Consider the following 22323-nt stretch of genomic DNA (forward strand, 5'->3'; position numbering starts at 1 on the left):
GCTAAAAAAAACTTGAATTCCTCAAATGTATCGAGTTTTTGAGCACAAACCAGTGTAAAACACCCAAAAATCATGAAGGCAATCTTCAAATGGTTAAAGGAACACTGACTTTTACATGAATTTGACAGGTTTCGGATTCAGGCTTTTAGCAGCTTCGGGGCATAATAAATCTCCAAAAAAGTTTTTTAGTGAAAAACTAAGATTTTTCGAGAAAACACAACTCGACCTTTAATAAATAACCCCCTTAATGTCTTCCAATGCTGGTGACAACATGTTAGAAGTAACATTCCTACTGGGATTAATATTAATTGTCGGTAGTATAACTTTTGCATTATGTAGTATTTATTGAAGCTGCCTTGTGAGGCATATGTTTTACCATTGGAGATATACATTAAAGCGATACCCGGCAGGTTCCTTTAAAAAAAAAACCATAGGGATGTGACTGTATTTTGGGCAGTTTAGGACAGAAACTAATTAAAAGTAAAACTGCTTACATTTATTATTATCTTTTGATGGTACAAATTGCAACCAACACATAATTGTTACACTGTTACAGGTGGTTTACTCATACTGATTATCTAAATGCTGTGACCCAGAAAAATGTCTCTTTTACACCAGGCAGCAAGTCTCAAATGATACCATCATGCAATGATCATTTGACTGTGCTGCTCCCATAGCAATTGTGAAAAGCTCAGAGAAAGACAGTAGCATCTGTGAATATCTGCATAAAGAGAACAGCAAGATATAATACTCATTGCAGCCGCCCTAAGGCTACAAATATTATATAATTGGCAGGAAACTCTGAGGAATGGAAGACTATATTAAATGACTGTGGCAATACACTTTATTTCCCTATGCCATGGGTACAACAGTTAGGCTCATGATTCTTAGTACCATTAAATGGTAAAGCTCAGAATACTAAATAAAACTAGGAAATCATCTATAATAAAATAAGGGTGTTGTAATAACAATACAACCGTTTTTGAATGCAAAGCTACAGTGCAATGTTACAGTGTCAATTGAACTACAGAAATGCTTTGCTTTCAAATAAATAGAAGACACCAGACATATTAAAGCAAATTAAATCCATACCAAAACCATATTTCATAAACTTGCAGCTTGTGTCTGAGAATGCATAGGTATGGAACCTGTTATCCAGAATACTCGGGACCTGGGTTTTTCCCGGGTAATGATGTTTTCGTTATTTGGATCTTCATACCTTAAGTCTACTAGAAAATCATGTAAACATTAAATAAACCCAATAGGCTGGTTTCGCTTCCAATAAGGATTAATTATATCTTAGTGTGGATCAAGTACAAGATGCTGTTTTATTATTAAAGAGAAAAAGGAAATCATTTTTAAAAATTTGGATTATTTGGATAAAATGGAGTCTATGGGGAGGTAGCCTTTCCTAAATTCAGAGCTTTCTGTATAACGGGTTTCTGGATAACTGATCCCATGCCTGTACAAGCTAATTTTTAGATGGGTGCATGTTGGTTACCTTTGTCCAGATTGTTTTATACAGAACTGCTGTTTTTATCTCCTGTAATATTATGTGGAAATAGCATTTTATGGATAAAAAACGTTCTCCACTAACAACTGATGTTTTAGATAATGCTAGAGGCAACATTTCCCCTTTAAATTAATAAATTATATACAAAGCTTTTTTTTAAAAAAAACATAATTGTGCTCTTGAGTCATTTCAACTCACCAATAGTTGTAATTACTGTTCCAGCAAAGAAAAAGGCACTTCCAAGATCCCAATGGCTGCTACTATTAGAGTAATTCCCAATAGGGTTTACCCCAGCATTATCAGCATCAATGGCTCTCTGCAAAGAAAAACAACTAAATTAATCATTATTCACCCAACATCCACACTTGTCATCATGTCAGGCAAATATCCCAAGACGTTCATTGTACAAGAGTGTTTATAACAGTCAGCAATACATAGGTCATTTGTGTATACTGGAACAATACATCAAACCACAATATAATGTTGTGGTATTGCAATTATAAAACATGACTGGATGCTGTTTTTGACAGGATAGCATGCCACCCATATACAGGTGTGAGATAAGGACAGCATAGAGAGAATACATGCAAGTGCATTAATAGACATTTCCATGAAGACTTTAAAATCAATTTAGGAGTACATGACAGCAAACACACTGTATATACTTAGCAATTTAAGTGCACACTGTCAAAGTGTATGCAGTTAATCTTATGCATCTTATGCATCTCTTGCAACGTTTTGCTGCTCTATATAAAAGTAATAAGCACACAGCCCATCTCTGGCACTGTATTTCTAGTCTGTGTAGTGGCAATATTGAGGCTCTCTCAAGAGCAGGGATCTCTAACCTTTTGAACCCGTGAGCAATATTCAGAAGAAAAAGGAGTTGGGGAGGAACACAGGTATGAAAAATGTTCTTGGGGTGCCAAACAAGTGCTGTGTTTGGCCATTTGGTAGCCCCTATGTGGATTGTCAACCTACATTAAGGCTCTATTTGGTAGTGCACCTGGTTTTTATACAGCCAAAACTTGCCTCCAAGCCTGGAATTAAAAAATAAGCTCCTGCTTTGAGGCCACTGGGAGCAACATCCAAGGGTTGGAGAGCAACATGTTGCTCACGAGCTACTGGTTGGGGATCACTGCTCTAGAGGTACTATGTGGATGTTCCATATCTTACACTGTATATCTGGTCTGACACAGCTAATAAGTGCACAATCCTCTCTCATGCAATATATTACTGGGTGAGTAACCTGCATCTCTTGCAGCATGTGCCCTTCTACCTATGGTTATATAATGATAAAGAGCCCTAACTATGTTAAATATGTCTGCCTGTGTCTTAAGTGTGTTAGTCTTAATTATGCAATGTGAACTGACTGTTTAATGCTTTACAAATGGTTTCCTGTGATAATTAAATATCCTGTTGAGGAAAAAAAACCTATTTGCTGAAAACTGTTTTCATATGCAAGAATACATAAAAATAAATCTTTATTTTCTAATCCCTCTTGGATTTGCCAATATTCAACTAGCTACAGTGTTTGAAAGTCCCATGGGCTTGGTTGCTCTATAAAACAGAAAACTTTGTATTTCAGAAAATGCTCCTGCATAAATAACTAATCATTAACCACAGACGTTCTAAATCTTGGCTTGCCTAATGAGTAAACTAGGGTCACTTATGTCTCTGAAAGACCAAAATTACCTTATATTAGTAAAATGGTCTGGTATTACCTTAGTGATATAAACAGTACACATTCTAATGCAATTCATTTGGACTGACCCACAGGTTAGAGTTGATGCTGAAGAGCTCTTAAAAGCTTTTAAAGCATTCATACCAAAAGGTGTCAACAGGGAAATAAACTATTTATTTCACCAAATATATTATTTATCTTACAGCCCTGCCCCCAGCCAAGACGTATGTAGATAAAAGACAAACACACACATACAGGCAACTTAAATAAATACAGAATGGGAAAGAACAAAAAGTCGTGGGGGCACATTTACTTAGCTCAAGTGAAGGATTAGAATAAAAAATACTTTGGATTTCAAAAGGTTTTTTTTGGCTACTTCGACCATCGAATTGGCTGCTTCGACCTTCGACTACGACTTCGACTTCGAATCAAACGGTTCGAACTAAAAATCGTTCGACTATTCGACCATTCGATAGTCTAATTACTGTCTCTTTAAAAAAAACTTCGGCCACCTACTTTGCTACCTAAAACCTACCGAGCACCAATGTTAGCCTATGGGGAAGGTCCCCAAAGGCTTTCCTAGCTTTTTTTGATCGAAGGAAAATCGTTCGATCGATGGATTTAAATCCTTCGACAAATTTCCCTGAACTGCCTCCCCTGCCTTCCCGTCGGCTAAAATGTAAATCACCGTTCCGTTTTCCGAAGTTGCCCGAAATTGCCTCACGAGGAAACTTCGGGCGACTAATCTCCCCGAATCTGCCTGTGTGCCCTGACCCTAAAAAGACACGTTCTTCTTTGGGTCAGTCACAGTTATCCTGCTGGATTTAAAACAACAGATAATTACATACAGATGTGTAGCACATATACGTTTATTCTAATTTTGTTGTAATTTTTGACAATTCACACAAACATATGCATCAAAGTTTCATACAGCTCAAATGTATTGCATGCACACAGCATGAGCTTTCAAACTGGCTAGATGTTAATTAAAATGTAACTTTCATTTATCCATTAAAACACCGGCCTTTGTTTTAATGGATAGAATTAAATGAAGTTTTAATTAATATCCAGTCCGGCATCTGGAGCTTGTTTTGTGCTCATGCTTTTTAGGATTACTTGCAACCTACTAGTGAGTTGTGATTCTCCTCTCTGTTTTCTTCATTATTACAAGTAATTGAATAAAATGATCTGAGAATTTCAGATTAAAAGTTATAGCTATCAATATAAGCAAAAGAGTATTTACATATATATGTAAATAGTTGTGCAGTCGTATACTAAGGGGCACATTTACTTAGCTCGAGTGAAGGATTAGTAGGGAAAAATACTTCGAATTTCAAAGGTTTTTTTTGGCTGCTTCGACCATCGAATTGGCTACTTCAACCTTCGACTACGACTTCGACTTCAAATCAAACGATTCAAACTAAAAATCGTTTGACTATTCGACCATGATAGTCGAAGTACTTTCTCTTTAAGAAAAAACTTCGACCCCCTAGTTCGCCACCTAAAAGCTAGCGAAGTCAATGTTAGCCTATTGGGAAGGTCCCCCATAGGCTTTCTAATGTTTTTTTGGTCGAACAAAAATCGTTCGATCGATGGATTAAAATCCTTCGAATCGAATTACAATATCTGATTATGAATATGTTTTTTTCTTTTTTCAACCACTTTTCTATGTGTTTGGGTGAAATTGCACATAATAAGAGTGATGTCTGTCTACACTGTAATTTGTGTCATAGTAAACAAACTTATCTTCTACCAGTAAATGAGCATGTGCAGCTGCACCACCTGTGTAACTCCAAGGGGAGTCATTTAAACCAATTCAGTAGCAACCTGGCTCTGTTATAGATACAAACAAATGCAACTGAAATAAACTGTTGTTGAGACTGGCTGCTATTAATGTTACCCACAGGAAACAAAAATATTTTTATTTTTCTATAGGTTTTTGCAGTGTATTCTGCTTCTTATACTAGCCTCTGAACTTTCACGCAAATCCACAATGTATTTGCAATTTTGAAGCTCAAAGTATATGTATAGTAAAGTATAACTCTGCCTGGAGTGCATTAATTGTAATTTTTGCCAGAGTAGGTACAAGGAACCTCGATATTTAAGTGCTTGATTATTGGATTCCTTTGTGTACTCGCTTACTTACTGCTTATATTGCAGGCACAGTATCCCACTTATAATATACCTCAATTTCTTATGCTATGCTTTACCAATATTTTTATTATGGTAATTATTTATTTGTTCCTCTATTACTTCCCTCCTGTTTTTGTTCCTCTCATTTTCATTTTTAATAATGTCCATTTTCCCCCATTCTTGCATGCACCTCAGATTTTTTCATGCATCCACCCACCTATTTTAAAAGGTATGGGATATATTAGCTGGAATGCTTGGGATCTGGGGATTTCAAGATAAAGGGTCTTTCTGTAATTTGGATCACAATAATTTAATTCTGCTAAAAATCATTTAAACATTAATCAAATTCAGTAGGATTGCTTTGCCACCAATATGGATTCATGGCATGGATTCAAGTACAAGAAACTGTTTTATTATTACAGAGAAAAAGGAAATTAAAATTAGAAAAAAATATTTATTTAAAATGGTCTCTATGGGAGATGGCTTTCCCTGAAATTTTGAGCTTTCTGGATAATGGGTTTCTAGATAAGGGATTCCATACTTGTACTTAAGATGTAAAATGAGGTTTGATTCCAGCCCAGAGATCTTTCTAAGGAAGTGTGGCACTGCCATGTTACTTATATTCCCAGGGATCCTTTGCATAGGGTATAGTCCAATATTCTGATTTGTATATAACACACATATGTAAGACTAAACCTATACAAGGAATCCTTGGGAATGGGAAGTAGGATGGTGGCACAGCACTTCCTTTGAAAGATTGCGATTTTCCCCACTAAAAAGTAGCACTAGATTAGGGGAATTAGTGAATTAGCCTTTTCTTGTTCTTTAAAGTACGTGAATGCCTGTATTTTTTATTTGAATCTTCTAATAAAAAACAATCACAATCAAGAAATTTATAATTAATGTGCTTTAAAATAAAAATATCACAGAAAACACCATTTGATGGGTCTGAATGTACTGTGTATCTATTGAACCAACCTTGTTTCTTCTGTAACAACAATTTCACCATTTCTTGTACAACTCCAGAAGGAGGTAAAAATGTAATAAGGGATGTTCCTGAGAGAAACCAGTATTCCCTGCTGTGTGTGCATTCCCCACTAATGCTAAGTCAGTGCATGTTCTGGGAGTGTAACGCTTACATTCTGCACTCAGTTGTGCAGTGTGGGGCTGCCTCTTACTGCATTGCAGTATCTCCTCCTGCTCTCGCATAGAGAGTTAAGCACTGTAAAAGCAGATGTTTCCCCTTAACCCTTTTAATGCTTATAACATCTACACAACAGCATCTTGGTGATCTCTTTAAAAGGGAGAAAAAAATCTAATTTTTATTATTTTTTTGTTACTGCTCTGTTAATTTACATTACCACTTTATGGAGCAACATACTAATAATTTAGTGTGATTAATTTGTTATATACATATTTTTGTTCCGTTTATCGTCCTTCGTTCTTGAGCTACAATTTATCTATGTACTCTGTGTACACTCACTATAGGAATGGGCAAAAAAATGAAGTTTTAACTGTAACAGCAAGTAGTATTGGAGTAAGAGAAACATCTCTGTCCATTGATTTGTTAATATAACCTAGTATGTATATAATCCCTTGGTCTGTTTGTGAACACAGTCAGAGAATGGATTTTAGTAATTCAAGAAGAACAAAATCATTAGTAATTGCAGAGTAAAGCGGAGGAGTAGAATTGGGTTGGCAGGTGCTCTTACATCACTTTAGGTCCTATTCTCAGCAATCTTCAAGCAGGAGCAAGTGCAGTTATAGTCAATGTGGACCTTGCTTCAAATGGGCATGCTCAGTAGGCGATCTCAGAGAAGAGGAACTAACGTGCCTCAAGATGCTACAGAACAAGGTAAAAGAAAAGTTGTTTTGGAGGTCCTACGTGGTGTGGCTTCGAAGGAAGAATGGGGACTTTGGAGGGGGACCAGTTTTCACTATGGGGGTTTGCAGCAGAGTAAGGTGCTACAAGCTGACCAGCTGGGTATGATTAGCCTCAGGTGGCTAATCAGGAGCCCTTAAAGGAGAACCAAACCCCCTTGCTTATAAAAAACCCCTACCCCCTAACCTCGATAGTTCCCCCTCCCTGCTCCCCCACGCACAGGTGTTAACATTGGTAAACACCTCTTAGCCTGTAATTACCACTCATTGCAGAGTCAGCACAGCAGAGCTCACGGGCGCAATCTTCCGGTAATCTTCGGGTCTTCTTCTGTAATTTTCGTCACTTTTGGCATATTCGCAGTTATCATGACTCAGAAGACTGTTCTTCGGGTCTTCTCTCTTCTCTTCAGCAATTTCCATAACTTCACCATAAATGCACAGTTGTTGCCAACAGGAAGATTACTCCAACTGCGCAAGCACCAATACAGCACTCACTTTACGAAGATTACCAAAGCGCCGAAGATGGCACCCATGAGCTCTGCTGCTCTCTCTCTGCATGTGCGGTCAGTAATCCTACAGGGGATGCATTTCTAGGGTAACACATAGCAGGTGGGAGGCAGGGAGGGGGGCCATTGGAGGGGAGCTAGTGGGGACTTTTCACTGTGGGGGGTTTAGTTCTCATTTAATGAAGATTGCCGAAGCGCTGAAGATGGCCCCCATGAGCTCTGCTACGCTAACTCTGCAACGAGGAGTAATTACTGGTTTAGGGGCATTTACTGATGTTAACATCTGTGTCGGGGGAGCAGGGAGGGGGGACTATGGAGGGTAGGGGGTAGTAGGGGTTTTTATAAGCAGGGGTGTTTAGTTCTCCTTTAAACCCCGGGCTGGTCAGTCTCTAAAGATCTCTGACTGGGAGAGACAAACAGATAGTGCCTAGGATCTTGACACAAAGGATCCTATGTGCCTGTGCACACATAGTCACTGTGTGGAAGGTCTGTAATTGCACTGCCTTTTTGTTATTATTGAATTTATACTACTTCCAAAAGCTATTTTTTTGTTGTTTGGAAAGAAAACTGCCTTTACGTTGTACCTGTTGCTGCCAGCTGAAATAAAAGCCATTTTTCTTTAAGAGTCTTTTGCTGTCCTGACTCCAACCAAATCCGCACGGGTTATTTGCCGTTATTTATCAATACATTTTCCAGAAAAATTCCAGTTTGGAAAGAAACTCAAAAAAATTGTCAGAAATTCGAATTGCATTAATTTTTCAGATTTTCCATCTGAAAACTCAGATTTTTCAGATTTTTGCCCGAACACCACAAAATCTTTTTTTTTGCACAAAACCCAGTGCAGATCAGGATATCTTCAGGACTTCTACCATTGACTTATATACAACGGATTTTGAGTTTTTCCATCCTCGGGGCATAATAAATCCTGAATCCTGAGTTTCATAGTCAAAAAAACGCGAATAAATAACCTCCCTATGGGTTTCACTATTTTCAGAATTACTGTTTTTGGATAATCCAATAGCCCCTTTGATTAGAAAATAACTTCACCAAAAGATTTTGTTATATGAAAAAGTATATTAAGTATGACTTGTTTTGTGTCATTTTTCTTTTAATTCAGCAACTGGTTTGTGAAATATGTTTATATGAGAAACAGAACTAGGAACCTAACCATATTCCTTTTTTCGTTAGCAGTATTTTTTTTTTTGGTATGATAACATAATAGGGGGTTTTGTGAAATGTTTTCAAGATTACTCAGTGTTGATTATTTTCCTCTTTACTGAGTGAGTGGCGTGGGCATTCTAATGGCTTACTGACAACAATTCATAGTTGATAAAAAAAAAAGTATTTTACAGAATAAACAGAATTAACATTGACACTGAAAGCTTACCGAAAATAAAACTCACAACACGAATGTTTCCTTATTTATGAAAAAACCCGAAAGTAAAAAACTCAATTGAATGCAATCGGGGGGAAACTCAAATACTTGAATTGATCGAGTTATCGGCGAAAAAAAACTTGAATTGAATTGATCGAGTTTTCACGTGCATACCGATTGACTTCTACATGACCTTGAAAGGTTTTAGCTGGAGTAATTTTGGATTCAGACTTTTTGCAGCTTCGTTTTGAGTTTTTTTCATCTCTAAAAATGTGAGTTTTTACTCACATTTTCAGCAAAACACAACTCAACTTTTAATAAATAACCCCCTCAAAGTGGTAAAGTAAAATATTTGATTCCAAATCTATACTACATTACACAATATTCCACACCACTGTTTCCAATTAAAGGCTACCTTGTGTCAGCCACTCCCTCCTAAGATCTTTTTGTTCTTCTAAAAATATAGTTGTAAATAAAAATGTGTTTAAATACTGATCAGTCATAACCAAATTAACTAGAAGCAGGTCCAATGCAATGACATGGTGAGTATTGTCCCTGAACTAATCATGAGCTTGACTTACTTTGCTTCTTTTGCCTCATACTTTGCCACGTATTGCATGCCATTAAGTCAACATATGCAATAAAAAGTATTTTTTGTGCATGTCACCTTAAGCCTTTACGTAATTTTAAAAAAAAAATGCTGCTGGGAAATGGATTGCCAGTGCAACTTATTTGTTCATTTGATATACCTGTTTTAATATGTTCTAGCAAAACAACATACAATTTGAAAAAAAATAATTCTCATTGCTAAATTTGCACTAAGAATTTGTTTGCTTTTGGGTAATAGCAAATGTCCAAGTTGCATTCCTAGGATTAATGTAAATTGGCAGTAGTAAAATATTTGCAAGGCAATTTAGGGCATATGTTATTCCAGCAGCTATTTCCCAGTGGGAAATGTAACTTCAGCCATTAAGTCACCTGCACTGGAGAAGATTGGCAACATTATGTCCCATCTGTTAGGGCCCTTACAAAATTTAATAATTTACAATTCTGCCCCAATGATATGGTCATGTATGGCACCCAAACTGGTCTTGTTTTCATCAGACAGTCCTGTGATTATAGGGCAGACTGTCTGTCCAAACTGAAAATCATATCAGTGGATATATAAGTGGATGGATCATTTCAAAATGAATAAGTGGGAGAAGCAGAGCTTTCCTTTCCTTGCACTCAGGTTCCCTTTTTTTATAAACCCTTTTACAACTAGCAGTACACAGCAAGATTTTCTTCTCTACAAAACAAGCACATGTAAGACCCAAATAGCCTTCTATGTGCTGGGTTCAATCAGACTAGCATGAACAGCTCCATGGCCAACTATCCAATCACATCACACAGTAATTACAGGAAGTAAAACAAAAAAAAGAAAGAGTTTTAAAGTAATAAAATTTATAATGTACAGTAAAATGTACTGTACTGGTAAAAACGTGGTGTTTCTTCACAAAGAATTCTATCTATAGTTTATATAAACAAGCTGCTGTGTAGCTATGGGGGCAGCCATTCAAGCTGAAAAAGGAGAAAAGGCACAGGTTTACATAGCAGATCATATATATTCTCTGTAGAATACAATTTGATTTTACAGAACGTTTCTGTTATCAACAATTTAACCTGTGCCTTTTCTTTCTTTTTCAGCTTTGGATGACTGCTCCCATGGCTACACTGCAGTTATTTATATAAACTATTGTAGTCTTTCTGATGCAAACACATCAGTTGTACCAGTGCAGGGCAATACAACATCATATCCTAAAAATTTATTTTTTTGGGGGGGGATTACTGTTCCTTTTATTGTGGAGGGCATTATTTTGTTTACTTCTACATGGGACAATGGACTACCAACTGACTATAAGACAAATATTTGACTTTATATGTTCACAGATGACATGGTATACTTATATATCTATAGGCACCTATATTTTACTATTATTCTAGAAAATAGTACTATTTATTATTTTCTAGATTAATAGTAAAAATTTAAAATATTAATGTTTTTCTTATAAACATGGCAAAGTCACATGATCTAATCATTGGAAACAATTATAAGAGGTTAGTGCAAAATTGATACCCTAAGGGGCAGATTTATCAAAATGTGAGATTAGCCTTTTACCACTTGCAATTCATTCCTATGGGATTTTTTGAAATGTATTTATCATTGGGTGAAATATAGCGTTCACCATTTGGCATGCTTCTTAGAAATCCCATAGGAATGAAAAGAAAGTAGGCACATTTTGCTGTGGTAGACTCTAAACTCACATTTGATAAATCTGCCCCTAACTGCTCATTCAAAAAGCACTTGCATCCAGAGTACACCTCTGCTCTGCACCTAACACCAGACTAATGCAACAAAAAAAACACAGTACCCTGTGTCCATTTTGCATACAGCCATGCACTTCATAAATGAGCCCTAAGAGTTATGTCTGTGATCTAGCCAGGCCAAGACTAATGTGCCCAAAAGCAATATGCTATTACACTATACGATTTCTGGTAGGCATGTAATAGATACTTCAAAGAAAGTAATGAGTTAAGCATTTCCCTGAACAATGATGATCACGTTCCAGGATGCTCTGCTACAAAAAGTCTAAACAGGTATGGGGTAATAGAAGTATGGCATCTATTATCTGGAATCAAAGGTACTTGGGGTTTTCCATTCCTTAAGTCTAACAAAAATATAAGCAATAAAAAAACAATATGATTGTTTAAACACCAACAAGGAGGCAACCATGGCAATCATTTAAACAGTTAGTAACCATTAAGTAACAGAGAAAAGTAAATCAGTCAAAAAATATGAATTGTTTGCTTTAACAGGACTCGGCAAACTTGGAAAATGGCAATGCCATATTTCTAATTTCTCTGGATAATAGTTACCTTTATCAATAAACAATAAGTTAGCAATCCTAATCTCAATAAGTGTGTTTTTCATTTAAGAATGTTAATATTTTATTATGTATTATGTATTTATTATTTGTATTCCATTTTACCTTCATTTCCAGAGCAATTAACAGAGAAATTCCGTATTTCAAGCTTAGGGTTAATAGCAAATATGTTATTTTTTAAGCTGCACTTAGTGAATGCTTTGGAGTAGACATGGGAAACCCAGCACTTAAGACATTGCGAGTGAAAGTGGAGGCTTTTAATTATGTAACACACTTTACATGCAAGATTGCTTTTTAGTCAGTTTATGATGCAAATCCCCTCACCTTGATAAGTGCATCCAACTCTTGCTGTGTGACACAGGGATGATTGTGCAGGAAATCAGACTTTTCTTGTGCTATGGTGCTTTTCTGGCTGCTCTCAAATGGCTGTTCAAGAGCCCGGAAGACAAGACCACCAGTCACCAAGTAAACCACCACCACTACAAAAATTGCCAAAACTGTTTTCCACTTCATGACTGAGTGCAGGCCGCTGGATGTGTTGTCCATAGTGCTTACCAAAGTAGACCGGGAGCATACAGACATTCTAGGGGTGGCAGTTGGGGTAGGGTGATGTTGATGCCCGTTTGGCTTTGGTTCAGATGGAGGTTCAGGTGGTGGAGCAGGGGTGGGAACAGCCGAGGGTACCGCCACTGTGAATGAAATAGAAAATAATAGAGGTTACAACTGCAATAGATTTTGTCTCTGGCTGCAACAAACAGTAGTGCTGCCATTTTGTCCATCTATTAATCAATTTATTTTATGTCAATGTGCTAAAAATTATTTTGTCACCATTACAGCTATTTATGCTTTGTCTAGTTGTCATGCATCAGAGAGGGATATCACATATTTCTTAGATACTTTAGCAAGGCTACCGGAAAAGCTTCTGTGCACCCCAGGCTCGCCAGAAAAATCACACATAATCCAGCAAACTATATATACTTGTGCACATAACATTTCAGTTAAATTATAACAGTAGTATTATAACAGTAGCTGCCACATAACTATGCACCCATCAGTTTGCTTTAGTGTTTTATCCTCTTTTATTACAATGTATATTGTTACACTAAACAGCCTAAAAGCAAGTTGCATGTAAACACCACTACCTGCCCGATGCCCTAGAATTTATTCACTAAAGAATTTAATCAATTTTAATTAACACTGATTAACACTCAAAGCAGTGAAAGAAGACATACACATCATTTCATTAATTGCCACTTTCTGCTTTAGAGGATGAAAATATTAAACATTACTGCAAAGATAGTAATGGAAACAGATGAAAATGTGAGAATCCATGAATTATAGACTTATGAAATGGACAGAATTCGTAACCGAATACATTATTAAGCTTGACATGCAGTCCCCAGTACCTCTCTATTGTAATATCCAACAAAAGCAAACACTGTACAAATATAACATTCAAATATCATAGTACCACATTGACTATCTCTTACCTCCTCTTCTGGAAACAGGAGATCTGTATATCTGTACCACCCTGAATGAGCAACAAGGTAAGTTAAAGCCTCCTTGAATGAAACAAGGTGCCTCTAATTTACTTGGGCTTTTGGGTCTATACAGCTAGATGATCAGGAATAATGGTTGTTTGTTTCACAGCAGAGTAGGAAGCACTGCTGAGAGCCTTGGTGTTCTTGCACAGAGACCAAAGTATGTCTCACAGGCAGAGGCAGAGCCAAACCTCAAGCTCCCAGCGGAGTTTGGCAGTGATATCCGACTCTCTTATCCCATGTTAAAGATCACAACATGGAGCAAAATGTTGAACTCGATGTTAGTTACATGACCCGATGTTAGCTACAAGAACATTGCGCAAGCAAGCATACATACATTCAGCAGCCTTTTATTGACTGGCTGCTGAGCATCACCTACTCCTTGGCCTTGACCACAATCACTATTTGGATTTCCATGGATGTGATTATATTATTTTAGATCAGTAACGGATGTCAAAGTGACTAGTCTGACTGAAATATATAATAATATATTATCATTCCAAGGTGGAATGCCAAGGGCCTGTTTGCTAAGAAGTGCATTATGTGTATTTCTTCCATCCCAAAAAAATTATACATACTACTGGCTGAGTTGGAGGACACCAGGATTAACTACATACTATATGGGTGAGCCTACAAGTTTGACTAAAAAAAATTTGCTCTATATTCCCTTTTTGTACCACAAGTGTTAATTTAGCCTACAAAGTATATGCACCCTTTATAACTGTAAGTATTTTAGAGGCACTACTGACGTCCCCCCCTCATGAAGTGCTTTTTAAATACAGCAGCTTGTTTATATTTTGTTTGCTTTTAAATTATCTTTGGTAGTACAGTAAGAAACAATGGCAGGAGTACACATTTCTGTACAGGCACAAATGCATTTGTTTAATGAACTCAGTGCTGTAGGGCAGTGTTTATTAAACTATGAGTCTTGCTAGGAAATCTCCTGAGACCTGAAAACATGTCAGTAACTACTACAACAGAGCCTGCCTTCAGTGTCAACAATTGCATTTTATTTGATCTGGTTATGACTTTGCCTTCTTTTAATCCTAGTAGTCTTAGCTGGGGTTAGTAATATTTTAGGATTTGTTTTACCAAAGTCTAAAGCTGGCCATTGACGCCTGGGTCGATCAGTCGCTGGGTCGATCGGACAGGTTAGAAAATTTTTGTCGGCTGCACAGTAATATCTCTGCATGTATTGCCAATCATACGATTTGCAGTCGGATACTAGCTTTGTCTATCGTACGTTTGCTGTCAGGGGCAGAACATCGGCTGATCTGTTCTTTAACTACTTTATTTGGTCGGAATTAGTGGCAGGTCGGGAGATGGGAAAGTCCAATCGTACATTGATACGTACAATCAGATCTTTGTGTCTGTGGCCAGCTTAATCCTATGCACTTAGGAATTTAGCATATATTAATACGATTCCATACAGTACTAACTCACAATAAAGTTCTGTATTGGTGTTGGGGGGGCAAGTGTTCTAGGACATATACCCTGGGCATTAGTAAATTACCCCTACTGTTAAAGCAATTATTACATTGTTTTTTACTGATTATTTTTGGAATTCCCCCATAGTTCATAAGTTCATAAGGCTGATTGCTATCTCAAATTTCCTACATGATCAATATTTCTATAATTTTGATAAACTGAAGAATATACCCTAATAAGCCCAATGACTGATGATGCACCATTACTCTTTCCGTATTTGATGCAAAGGAATTAGGGATGTCCTATAGAAATGTACTATGGGGGCGGGCATGATGTCAGTGTCATTCTGTGGTATCCACATAAAAGTAAATACAATCATGACAGCTCAATTTAATTTAACGCTTGCTGTGTGTTCCTATTCCATTAGAAATGCTGTGCTCAGGGTATACTATGGCTGAATGTAGCACAGTGCAAATGACAGTGCAACTGTATGTGTGTATTGCATCACCTTTTCCTTTGTACCAATGACTATGTATCATCAACAAACTTCCGAAATTATTATCTCATGTGCTTTGTTCATCATCTGACTTCATTGTGTGCTACAGGTGTCAGCATTTCCTTTCTATGCAGCCAACAACTGTGTCCCTATGGAGGGAGAGTAATGGGCTCTGCACTGCTTCTCTCCTAGGAACAGATACAAACATGAATTCTAGCTAACAGGCAGCTTATGCTGTATTTGGTGCTCTTTTTATTACAGTAACATATATGTAATACAAAATCCAATCATGGCTGTGTTTTTCAGTATACAAATATACTTGTAATTGTGCATACTCTGTTCTTTATGCAGCCAGTTTGTGTCTTTAGCTTATAATGAAAAACCACATAAAATCCAGATGTTAACAATACAGCTAACTGTATTTTCAGGCTCGATATATGTGGTCCTATGTCAAAATCTCAATCACAGTGACCTTATTGTTTGTCTCATTAACTCTTCTTTTTGTGTGAGTGCCTGCATGTGTATCTTCTAATGGCTGGCTGCATTCTCGATGGTTTTAATGTCAGTGTGCCCTATTCACTGGAAATACCCTGAGAAGGTCTTGGTAGTATAAACTGGTCCCTGCAGGATGTGGATTTATTATGTGATATGTTATTATTATTATTTGTGTCTAGTATAAAAGAGGTGAAGTGGCAACCCTAAATGAGATGTAAAGTTTAAATATGTGTGAAGTTGGTTAGATAAGTACAGATATGGGACTTGTTATCCAGACTGCTTGAGACATGGGTTTTTATTGGATAAGGGGTGTTTCTCTCATTTGGATCTCCATATCTTATTTCTACAAAAAAAAACATTTAAAAATTAATTAAACATTACAGGGTTGTTCTGCATCCAATAAGGATCAATTACAGTATATCTCAGTTGGGACAAAAAAAAAAAAAGGTTGAACTCGATGGACATGTGTCTTTTTTCAACCTTACTTACTATGTTACTATGTTACTATGTTACTATGTAACTATGTAAGTACAGTACATGGTGCTTTTTTATTATTACAGAGAAAAAGGCCATATTCCTTTGTACCAACCATTTAGAAAAAATGTTGGTTGATTTGTTATACTTGAATTAAGTGTTCCACAAAGTATCCACTTCCTCCTTACAGACAAAGTTTAAATTTCCAGCTAGCATGTGTTCACTCCACAAGAAAATACCATTTTTTACAATTTTCTGTTAGATACCACTTTCCAGGCAGTGTGGCAGTGTACTAGTAACCTAGACTGCAAAGAACATTGCATTGTCAGCAATTTATTCAGATGGATGATTAGCAGAAGTGTGTGGCTGATACTGAGTTAGCAGTCTGAAATGCCCTATTCTATCAAATCTACTTCTACACAAACATCTGGAACCACATAAAAGTTCTGCAATTACGCTGTGCTGTAAGGACACAAATAGCTACAGGGATACACATTACTTCGCTAAAAACCACTCCATAAAAAGTATATATAATGCTTTGCATTTTTGCAAATTGTCATTTGTTAATAATAATTATCCTTCACTTGAAAATAAGTTGAAACTCTTGATTCATCCATCAGGAGACTAATGAATTTACATAATTGCACAATACACATGCAACTAAGTACAACTCCTTCTACAACGGCATACTAGCTTTCCACTGTGATATCACAAAAACAGAATATATATTTACCTTCCAGAACACAATCATTCACAAAGAGGGAAAAAGCAAACTGTAAAAACATGAAAATTCATATTTAAATAATAATTATGGCGAGCTTTTTGTCCTGAAAAATAAAAAATTACATTCTTTTCCAAGACGTGCTTGTTATTCTTCTTATTCTTTTTCTCTTGGTTTGGTCCTTTTTGTTGCACATGTCAGTAATTCACAGGAGAAATTGTGGTGGTGTTCTGAAATGGATTCCAGGGTGTTTTTTTATCTTGCTTTGTCAGGATCATGTTCATTTCTGGGTGACATTTTGATATACTGCACACCAGATTGTTTCTGGGTAGGGTTGAGAAATGCTGAGCTGCAAGCACTACAGAGACCATTTGTGGGGAAAACACATTTAATAACATAAAAATATAAAGCACATTTAATATTGTGCAACAATTTTTGATATTTCTAGTATATGCATTTGATGTCCAATCTGGTGCCCTACAGCTGCAACTCCCAGCATCCTACCTAATGCTCTTGAAAGGATTAAAAATACTTTGATACAATATATATATAAGGCATTTTTCAGTAGCAGTATGCACAAAATGTCTCTGTCTTAAATATATTGATAATGGGTTGAGTGCAGAAGACTCTTGTATTTGTCTATATATATATATATATATATATATATATATATATATATATATATATATATATATATATATATATATATATATATATATATAAAAAGACAGGTAAGCTGAAATACACACACATGATCCAAATGGTTCACTCTCTATATATGTCCTGCATGCGTTATGACTGGCTTAGTCACGATAAGCAAAATCATTTATTGGCCAAATTCATAGTGCTCTGAAAAATCTTGGCTTCTATATGAACAATATGAACTATATGGCATGCTGCTGTAGAAAGCCCTAACATAACCAAATTAGATAAATACAGGCAAGAACAAGTTATTATAATAGCTCTAAAATGTTGAATGAAATGAAAGATCTCATCTAAATAAGTGGGGTAAGACATTTGTGTAAAGGAGTCTGTTTTCCACCATTTCTGGTCAGCAAACCCACACTCCCTAGAGAATGCAAAGTGGTTTTGTTTTTTTGTCTTTGTGTTTGCTAGTTATGTGGCCTTGGAGGATATGGGGAACAATAGTTCAAGTCAGTTAATAGGGGTTGCTAGGCAACTTTTATTGGCTCAAAATAGGCTCTGGTAGTTATCACAGCTGGGGTGCACCCTCATCAGTTTGCAAAGAGGACCAAAGATGGTATTTGAGAGTGGTTGTTTAACCCTTGAGGTGGTTGGCCAGTGGTGGCAGATTAATGGAGATTACTGTATATTCTAAAATACGAAATTGGCAGCACTCCGAATTGTAGTACAAAACCGCCTTTATTCTTTCACATATAGTATGGCAACAGCAGCAACGTTTCGGACCCACAATGGTCCTTTTTCAAGCTGACAAAGGGTCCGAAACGTTGCTGCTGTTGCCATACTATATGTGAAAGAATAAAGGCAGTTTTATATTACAATTGGGAGTGCTGCCAATTTCGTATTTTGGTTCCATAGAAACATGTGAAGGTGAACACATGATGTGGCGTGCACCCTGCTGCTAAGGAAAGCTGGGCTAACAAGGAAATTGTATTACTGTATATTCTCTCAAAGTACTGGGCCCTGATAGTATCTGAATTAGAACATTTGCCTAGTAGAGGTGGTGATTGACCTGGCATGACCACTCAGCTAGGTGTTGCGGGTGAAGGATATTTCTGTTTAGTCGATCTTTCACCCATATATCCACCTAGGTATGCAGTAGGGACAAGCACTGCATCATCGCAGGTCCTTGATCCAATGTCAAAATCAAATCTGCCTGATGAATATCAATATTGGTCAGGTCGGCCGTCTGAGTGCTGTATACACTGGCACTTTAGCCGTCAATTTGGTCTGGAGGGGCCAATGCTTAAATCTGTCAGTGTAAGGCCACCTTAATTTAAACTTCAGAGCATTTATCTTGCCAAGTTTTTCTTATGAGCCACAAAGAAAGGATTTGCATATTATTGCTTTATACTGTCTACAATTAGCAAAAGGTTACATATCAGCAGTCTGAAATGTCTGAAAGCTGCTTTAGAACTTACACGCATCTACACCTTATGGTGATCTTAAAGAAATGCATAAAGTTTGATGCACAATATGTTGCCTGTGCTTTTAATCCACAGAAACAAGAATTAGGGAAAAATTAGGGAAATATGTGGAGACACAACGGAGCACATTTACTTAGCTTGAGTGAAGGAATAGAATAAAAAATACTTTGACTTTCGAAGTATTCTTTGGCTACTTCGACCATCGAATTGGCTACTTCGACCTTCGACTACGACTTCGACTTCGAATCGAACGATTCAAACTAAAAATCGTTCGACCATTCGATAGTCGAAGTACTGTCTCTTTAAAAAAAACTTCGACCTAAGGTCCCCATAGGCTTTCCTATCATTCGATCGATGGATTAAAATCCTTTGATTCGAAGGATTTAATTGTTCAATTGAACGATTTTTCCTTCGATTGTACGAACGAAGGAAATGCAGTAAATCCTTCGATTTCGATATTCGAAGTTGAAGGATTTTACTTCGACGGCCGAATAACGAGGGTTTCGACCAATAGTAAACATATACTATAATTCAGCAGATAAAGCTAAAGCAGATTACAGTGACAATGGGAAAGTTTATCTACATTTTTTGTATATATATATAATGAAATAACTGTATGCATGAAAATATATATTTGATATTGTTAAACTGTTAAACTTGTTACTACGTGTAGAGTATGGGTCACATTAAAGGATTTTTTTTTAATGTAAAATGTATTAAAGAAACTTAACATAACATCCAAACAGGCTTAAAGGGGTAGTTCAACTTAACATTTAGTAGGTTGTAGACAATTATTCTCAGACAAGTTGCAATTGGTCTTTGTTGTTTTAATTATTTATTTTAATTACTTCTTCTGCAGCTTTTCAGTTAGGAATTTTAGCAGTTATCTTGTTGCCGGAGTTCAATTCATCCTCGCGGCTGGCCAGTGTTTTGAATGAGTGACTGGAAGATGAATAAACAGAAAGTGCAGTACAATAAAATTGTAGCAGCAAAGAGCAATATGTGTTTGGCTGCTGGAGCCAGTAACCTCCATTTGAAGGAGAAGAAGGCTAATTACACAACTACAAAAAAAAAAAGACCAATTGAAAAGTTCATAAGAAAAGGACATTCTATAACATACTAAAAGTTAACTCAAAGGTGAACTACCCCTTTTATGCATCCCCTTTATTCATAAGCAACAGCAGGTCGGAAATAATTATTTTTTAATTTTACCTTTAAATGAGATCTATGGCCAAGGACACAACTGTTTTGACTAAACATTGAAATATAAAATAAGCAGTACAGGAATCCAGTCATTCTGTTAGTTACTTGCATTGTTTGTTTGAGGGTTGCGATTATAATATCACTGACATTCTGAAGTTAGTATAATAATAGGCTCCTCAGCTAAGTTACACATAAGAATCTATACCTATTGTTTAACATGTAGCTAGATGTTAAACTGCTTAAAAATTACTTCTTGCTTTTGTGCTTTATTTAGTTTTCGGCACGAGAGATTGGGAGATAATTGTGAGTTCCTTACCTTACCTAGAACAAAATTGTAGTGTATAGTAACCTGATGAATATAACTTCTAAGCTATTATCACTAATAGATGTACAACATAAAAAACCCATAGAATTGGCCAAAGAGTCTGCTGTTGAGGGATGCAGACAGGTCTATATGAGAGTTTAGCTAAAGTTAATGAATTCAAGTGGATTACAAAAATAGTATGACCATTCCTTGTACATAGTACAACAGCAAAGATGACTGGGAACACATTGAACAATACACAATACAAAGGGGCAGATTTATCAAGGGTCGAATTTCGAGGGTTAAAAAATCCTCAAATTCATCCCTCGAAGTAAGATCCTTCGAATTTGAATATCGAATTCGAAGGATTTTAGCGCACAATCGAATGATTTGAACGATTTTAATCGATCTAACTAATTATTTTTTTTAAATCATAAAAAGTACCCATCTACAATGTCCCCATAGGCTAACATTCAACTCGGTAGCTTTTATTTGGTGAAGTATTGAGTCGAAGAATTTTTTAAAGAGACAGCACTTTGATTATCGAATGGTCGAATGGTCGAATGGTCGAACAATTTTTACTTCAAATCATCCAAATCATTTGATTCGATCGAATTTGACCAATTCGATGGTTGAAGTACCCAAAAAAATACTTCGAAATCCGAATATTTTTGCATTCGAACTATTCACTCGAGCTTAGTAAATCTGCCCCAAAGTGTTATAATGCTTTTCAAGCATTTTCCAAGTGCTGGGTCTCAACAACAAAGCACAATTTGAAAGTGAGATATAAACATCAGTATGCTTATATGTACAAATAACAGATAATAATAAAAGATGGGTCTCTCTTTATATAGACTTTAGACACAAGTGCAGTAAGCAAAGTGCATTTTCTAGCACAATCGCCAGAGATATAGTCTTATATCTCTGCACTAGAAGATCAACATTTCTAATAAAAAGTAGCAGTTTGGAACTTAAAGTTAACAGTAGTGGCTTTTTGCTGCCAATGGAAATTTGCCGCATGCTGCCCTAAGAAGCAAGGTTTTAACCTACAGTAGAACTGCTTCATATAATCATCTGTAGCAGAAAATCAACATGTAAAGTGCAAAAGCGTTTAACAAAAAATAAAAACCATGCAACACATCTAGCAATCTGCCAAAAACTTGATACAGATTTTATTATTTAGTAGGAAAATGTTCCAGCTAAACTCAAAATGATGTCATCATCATCATCATCATATATACATAGTGCAAGCAGGTTACCAAGTCTTTTACCAACCAAGAAAATCCTGTTTTACCACATACATAGCCAGGATTCTGCAATAGTAGCACTGGTATCCTATATTAGGTAACAGTCAATCCAAGTCAAGTAAGTGATCTCAAAGCCATTATCATAAATAGTCATAAATGTTCCTGTGAACCCCTCAGTACTCTCCTTTGGCATTACCCTTACCCTTCTTTCATAAACAGTAAAATATTATTATTTTAGTTCCCTTTATTTTACCCTTAATTTACCCTTAACA

The 22323-nt window shown here is 36.4% G+C and overlaps 1 protein-coding gene across 2 annotated transcripts in view; it reads right to left on the bottom strand.

The window, feature by feature from the left end:
* Nucleotides 1-22323, bottom strand: part of kcnk10.L (potassium channel, two pore domain subfamily K, member 10 L homeolog) — a 55040-nt gene that overhangs the window by 26134 nt on the left and 6583 nt on the right. For both annotated transcript variants that reach the window (XM_041573008.1, XM_018230392.2), the window contains exons 2-3: nucleotides 12338-12702; nucleotides 1712-1829 (exon numbers count right to left, since the gene is read on the bottom strand). In XM_041573008.1, the coding sequence (XP_041428942.1) occupies nucleotides 1712-1829; nucleotides 12338-12702 (483 nt within the window). The remainder of the gene's footprint in view (nucleotides 1-1711; nucleotides 1830-12337; nucleotides 12703-22323) is intronic.

The sequence above is a fragment of the Xenopus laevis genome, chromosome 8L (genome assembly GCF_017654675.1).
Source record: "Xenopus laevis strain J_2021 chromosome 8L, Xenopus_laevis_v10.1, whole genome shotgun sequence".
NCBI classification, from domain to species: domain Eukaryota; kingdom Metazoa; phylum Chordata; class Amphibia; order Anura; family Pipidae; genus Xenopus; species Xenopus laevis.